The 6,729-nt window shown below is 36.1% G+C and overlaps 1 protein-coding gene across 1 annotated transcript; it reads left to right on the top strand.

The window, feature by feature from the left end:
• The first annotated feature begins 214 nt into the window (after positions 1–214).
• LOC140991144 (uncharacterized) lies at positions 215–1,654 on the top strand. Its single transcript, XM_073461104.1, has 2 exons — positions 215–431; positions 1,227–1,654. Exons 1-2 carry the CDS (start codon positions 275–277, stop codon positions 1,652–1,654), a joined length of 585 nt encoding a protein of 194 aa, XP_073317205.1. The 5' UTR covers positions 215–274.
• The last annotated feature ends 5,075 nt before the right edge of the window (positions 1,655–6,729 follow it).

The raw sequence follows: 6,729 nt of genomic DNA, 5'->3' as shown, positions 1-6,729 counted from the left end.
GTGGGTGCTCACGCCACATGATCGGATCAAAAGAACACCTCACGGATTATGTTGAAGTAAAAAGTGGGCGTGTAACCTATGGTGGTGGTGCCAAAGGGAGAATTATAGGCAAAGGAACCCTGAACGTTGATGGGCTTCCTGAACTTCACAATGTTCTACATTTGAAGGACTTAATTCGAACTTAATAAGCATAAGTCAACTTTGCGATGATAATTTACATGTTAGATTCAACAAAAATAATTGTGAAGTTTTTAATAATGCCAATGTTTGTGTTATGTCAGGTACTCGGTCTGCTGACAATTGCTTTCTTTTGGGAGAAGGTGATGAGTGTCGAAGTGTCAAGGTAAATGATTTGGACCTATGGCATCAAAAACTGGGACACGTGAGTATCAATACCTTGAAGAATCTGCGTAAGTTTGATGCTGTGAGAGGTATGCCCAATTTAAATTTAGGTGTTGTGTATGTCTGTGGTCCATGTCAGAAAGGTAAACAAACCCGTGTTGCGCACCCGCTGTTGCAACACTTTGGGACAACACAGTGCCTTGAACTTTTACATATGGATATAATGGGTCCAATGGATGTTGAGAGCTTGGGTGGTAAGAAATATTCATTTGTTTGTGTTGATGATTTTTCACGTTTTACTTGGGTAAGTTTTCTTAGAGAAAAATCTGATACTTTTGATATTTTTAAGAAATTGCATGCTAGGATAACAAATTTGTATAATGTGAGGGTGGTCAAGATAAGAACCGATCATGGTAAAGAGTTTGAAAATTCACATTTTACTTATTTGTGTGACAAGAAAGGTATCATTCATGAATTTTTAGCTCCAAAGACCCCTCAACAAAACGGCATAGCTGAGAGGAAAAATAGAACCCTTCTAGAAATGGCTCGAGTCATGCTAAGTTCCAAGAATGTGTCAAAACGTTTTTGGGCCGAAGCTCTAAATACGGCATGTCACATTTCCAACCGTGTATATTTAAGGAGTGGTTCTACAATGACCTCATATGAAATCTTAATGGGAAGAAAACCAAACCTTAAATACTTTCATATCTTTGGTTGTATTTGTTATGTTTTAAATGATCGTGATCATCGTGCAAAATTTGACTCCAAAAGTGATAAATGTCTATTTCTCGGATATTCAATGAATAGTCGGGCTTACCGTGTTTTTAATTTGAGAACTAGAACAACTATTGAGTCAATTAATGTGGTGTTTGATGATTTTGCAGATCTAACAGGAAAAACCAATGAGGATGATACTGAAGGACTGCTGGATATAAGTGAGCCACTGACCAGTACTTGTGTTGAGCCTGGTGTTGAGTCCAGTGAGGCAACACCAAGCACAACACCGCCTCTGAACCGAACAGAAACTGTGGATAATGATAACGATGAAGATGATGTGGTGATCAATTGTGAAAAAGAAATTCCCAACAAGATTCAGAAAAATCACCCATCATCACAAATCATTGGTGAAGTACATGAAGGTGTGCAAACTAGGAAAAAGGAGAAGGTCGACTACCGAAAGATGATTGGGCTAGTGTGCATGAGCTCCGAGTACTCCCAGGTAAGTCACTCTTGTTTTGTGTCTCACATTGAACCTAAGAACATTAACGATGCACTAAAAGACGAATTTTGGGTCAATGCAATGCATGAATAACTTGAACAATTTGTGCGCAATGATATATGAGATTTAGTTCCTAGACCTTCGAATACCAATGTTATTGGAACAAAATGGATTTTCAAAAATAAAACAGATGAATCTGGTAACATTGTTCGAAACAAGGCTCGGTTGGTAGCTCAAGGGTATACGCAGGTTGAGGGGGTGGATTGTGATGAAACCTTCGCTCCTGTAGCCCGAATTGAGTCAGTCCGACAGTTGCTTGCCATAGCTTGCCATATGCGCATTAAGTTGTATCAAATGGACGTAAAAAGTGCTTTTTTGAATGGAATTTTGAATGAGAAAGTATATGTAAGTCAACCTAAAGGATTTGAAGATCCTCATCACATGGAGCATGTCTACAAGCTGAAGAAGGCTCTATATGGACTGAAACAGGCTCCACGAGCATGGTATGGTAGGTTGGCTGATTATTTGATCAACTTGGGCTTTAAACGAGGTAAGGTTGATAAAACCCTCTTTTTTCAAAAATTGAAGCATGATATTTTGAATTGCCAAGTTTATGTAGATGACATTATCTTTGGTGCTTCATCACAAAAACTTGTTGATAACTTTGTTGAATGCATGTCATCACAATTTGAAATGAGCATGGTAGGAGAGTTGAATTTCTTCCTTGAATTGCAAGTTAAACAATTGCATGATGGTATATTTTTTTGTCAATCCAAGTATGCTAAGAATCTGGTTAAAAAGTTCTTAAATGATAATTCTAAGCATATAAATACTCCTATGGGGTCAAGTGAAAAAATGTCTAAAGATGATGTTGCCGACGGTGTTGACAACACCATGTACCGCAGCATCATCGGTAGCCTTTTGTACTTAACTGCTACTCGCCCCGATATCATGTTCAGTGTATGTTTATGTGCTAGGTACCAAGCAAATCCAAAAATATCACACCTAAAAGCTGTGAAACGCATTCTTAGATACATTGCAGGTACACACAAGAAACAAATACAAACTTGGTAGGATTTTCTGATGCAGACTGGGCCGGAGACTTAGATGATAGGAAAAGCACATCGGGTGGGTGTTTTTACCTAGGGAATAACCTTGTGTCGTGGTATAGTAAGAAACAAAATTGTGTATCCCTATCCACTGCTGAGTCTGAGTATGTAGCAGCTGCTAGTTGTTGCTCACAACTTGTTTGGATGAATCAAATGATTGAGGATTATGGTTTTCACAGCGACATCATGATGGTATATTGTGATAACTCCAGTGCTATAGATATTTCTAAGAATCATGTTCAACACTCTCGAACATAACACATAGACATAAGACATCACTTTATTCGAGATTTGGTTGAAAAAGGCATAATTCGACTGGAATTTGTTAGGACTGAAAACCAGCTGGCTGATATATTCACGAAACCTTTGAACTTTGAGAGATTTTCCAATCTTCGGAAGTCTCTCAGCATGTGCGTACAATAATCACACACACATGTTGTCATTGGTGTTGCCAACACCGATGACAACACCATTTTTGCATGTCTATTTTTAGGATGTTAGGCATACTGCATAATAATAATCATCTTATTTATTTGTGTAAAGTCTGAACAGTGAAGGCAATTTCTGAAAGGTACTCTCTGAGTGTTCCTACTTCCGATCAAATGTTGAGGAGAATATTATGTTCAATCCAAGGCATCGAGTAGTTGAGGATGTTCATGGAAATCGTGATCTTGTCCAATGTGAAAAAGTGACTTGGAAAATGTGAGCATAAGGAGAAAAACAGAACAGAGGTAAATAAAAAAATTAGAAGAAAATGGAAAAAGCTACCTAGAGGAGTCCATTGAAGACTGTTCTTCTAGTGTGGGAGCTACCACTTCTAAGTAAAAATAGCAATGAAAAAAGCTACCTAGGGGAGTCCATTGAAGACCGTTCTTCTAGTGTGGGAGCTATCATTTCTGAATCAAAAGAAAATTTTATGGAAGTTTGAATAAAACTCAGCGGTGTTGCCAAGAGGTGTTGTCAACACCAAGTTCAGACAAATCACAATTTATATACTGCCTGACATTTCGGTAATTCATCATATTGGAGGCATATTTAGGACATGCATATTGATTTTTGCTTCGTGAATTCATCATGTGCAGTGACATATCAGTTTTGACCTATGATAGTTGATAAAAACCTTGACTACCTAGATTTTGAATTTAAGTGTCTACTTGTGTCAGTGAGTTATAATCGACGTGGGTTTCACTGGATATTCTTTTGAAATCGTCGTAACACGAAGTTGAATCAATTTTACTGTTTGATTTTTGGAAAGAACCATAATTAGTGTTTTGGGTAAATTTCGGAAATATTACCTTTACCGTGTGGATTTTTCGGAGATGAAGGATTGCATCGGTGTATTTTATCTGTTAGAGTAAGAGTATATATGTTTTGTTGCTGTTAAATCTCTGATAATTACTCTTGCTTGTTCTTATTTACTCTTGCAATCTTTCCTTGCTCTCGTGATTTCTTTATGCGTTTTTGTGTGCAACTCCTGATGAACCTTTATAATTTGCTCTCACGTTCTGCAGGTGGCTGAAGATACTGCTGATGTTGAGTCCGATGTTGTCAACACCGCTGACAACACTGACTCTTTTTATTATGCTGCCCAAATTGAGTTTGTTCTACGACAGATTCAAAAGGTCAAAGAACATGTGGCTGAGTAGATGATGTTTTTGGAATTTGGCTTACATTCTGGTCAAAAAGGGGGAGTGTGAGGACCAAAAATGCAAAGGAATGATGCTGAAGCATCTGGAGTTGCTGGGATTGAATGAATACTTAAACTCTGTCTTTAATGTTGTTTTTGTGTTGCTCTCATATCTATTTGCGTCATTAATGAATTTCTCCTTCGTATGTCTTCTTATATTTTCAGGTGTTCTAACGATGGTGTTGACAACACTGTCAACAACACCAGTGCTCTAGCATGTTCTATTCAGGGGGAGATGAACTTTGACTCAGGGGGAGACACTCTTTAACTCAGGGGGAGCTTAACTGATTGAGATGCTTGCCAAGATTATCATTTTTGGATGTTTTGTCCAGAAAGGCAAAAAGGGGGAGATTGAAAGGAATATTTTATTCCTTTATTATTTTGATAAATTGATATTATCAATTTATGATTTTGCCTTTCTAGATTATTGCTTGATTTATTTCTAGATTATGAGATTGTGTTTGATTTGTTTCTAGATTATGAGATTGTGCTTGATTTATTTCTAGAGAATAATATCTTGCTTGATTTATCTCTAGATATTATAAGAATTGTTTTTAATATGATTTTTATCTCTAAGATATTGTATCTTTGTTTAAAAGAGTTTTATATCTAATTAAAATCTTGTTTCTATATTTTCTAGGATTCTTCTATGGGATAACTTTGAGGTCAAGCCATGGATATAAGTATGCATAGCCTTACAGCCGTATAGTGGTGGCAGAGAGAGAGAGAGATAATAGGGTTGTAGAGAGAAAGTTGGACAAAGACCTTTTCATTGAGAAGAAAATCACAAGAAGTCCAACATATATTTGCTCTGCAATTTTTATGTGATCGGTGATCACTTTTGTAGGAGCTTTTCGTGTGAGCATTTTGGTTTGACTCTTTCGTGAGGTCGGCAGAGGAGCGCATACATAGAAAAAAAATACATGAGCCGAGTCTATTTTGATGAGACGTTTTTGTGTGATCGGGTGATCACTTTGCAGCGCAGGAAAGTTGCTGGATTTTTCTGAACACACATAGAGTTCGGATATTGAAGATTTTCGTGTGAAGAATTTGGGTGATTGATTCACAGATTCACTGTGTTGCCGATTGGTGTTGCCAATACTTGAAGAATAACACTGACGCAGAGTGTTGATCGAAGAGTGGTTTCGTTTGGTTTTAAGCAACACATTTTTATTTTATGCATCTAAATTTGATTTGGGTTTTTGATGCATATTTTAATTCCTTAGAGTGTCAAGGAATTTGATTTTGTTATTTTCACTAGTATTGTTTTGGTGTAAACGATTTACATATTTTCTAGTGAATTTTTTGTCATGAGACATCGCGCAAGTATTCGTACTTGTGCATAATTTAAAACTGGTGTTTATTTATTAAAATTATATTTGTGTGTTAATAATTAATTTCCGCTGCCGTGTTGTGTGTCGTGTTGACAACACCGAGCACAACACTAACTTCTGATACACACAATATATGTTTATTTCCTGTACAACGTCCCTTACATGATTAACCCAAGTTGCTATAAAAATTCATTGTAATCCATTATAAACTCATTTTAAATTTTTAATTTTTTCTATATAAGACAAGAGGTATCACAAAAAATAAAAAGAATAGATAGGCAGTTAAGTGGGGAAAGATAATGGAGCAGAAATGTGAGAAGATGGTAGATGGGCAGCTAAACGACGGGGCTAATGGGGTGAAATGTGGGGAGGTAGATCGAAAACTTTAACCCATTCATTTAACAACGAAAGAGTACGATAGCGTGGAGGGCATTTTTGGGATTATATTTTCGGTTTCACCAAAACACAGTTACTATTAGAAGCTCTAAATTTGTAAATTACTAGTTATTATGCATACGCGATGCGTGTGTACAATCTTTTTTATTATTATTGATGGAATAAAGTGAAATTTGACAAATTATGGAGAGAATAAATTGATATTTGAATTTTTGAAATAAAAATAAATAAAAATAAAAGTGTGTGTTGAAATTAAAAAAAAAACAAAAACAAAAGTGTAATATTAATATCATATAAAGGTAAAATTGGAAAAAAAATTTGGTGCCCTCTCTAAGTAGTTATTATCATGTCCTCACACTTAATTTGGTGTCCTCTCCAAGTAGTTATTATCATGTCCTCACACTTAATTTGGTGTCCTCTCTAAGGGACGGAGCCAAAATCTTGGTTCAGTGTAGGCAACAATATATTATAATTAATAAAGCCAAAAAAAACAATGATTAATCGACAGCTAAAAATAATGTGTCATAAAGTTTGAACACAAGTTACGTACAGCCAGTAACATTGATAATTGATGGGAAAACGTCAGAAAAACGACAAACAACAGCGTGTACAAAATCCGAAATCAAAACAAAATATGATATA

This window comes from Primulina huaijiensis, chromosome 13 (assembly GCF_012295235.1).
Source record: "Primulina huaijiensis isolate GDHJ02 chromosome 13, ASM1229523v2, whole genome shotgun sequence".
In the NCBI taxonomy this organism is placed as follows: Eukaryota; Viridiplantae; Streptophyta; class Magnoliopsida; order Lamiales; family Gesneriaceae; genus Primulina; species Primulina huaijiensis.
This window is presented reverse-complemented; position numbering and strand designations above follow the sequence as displayed.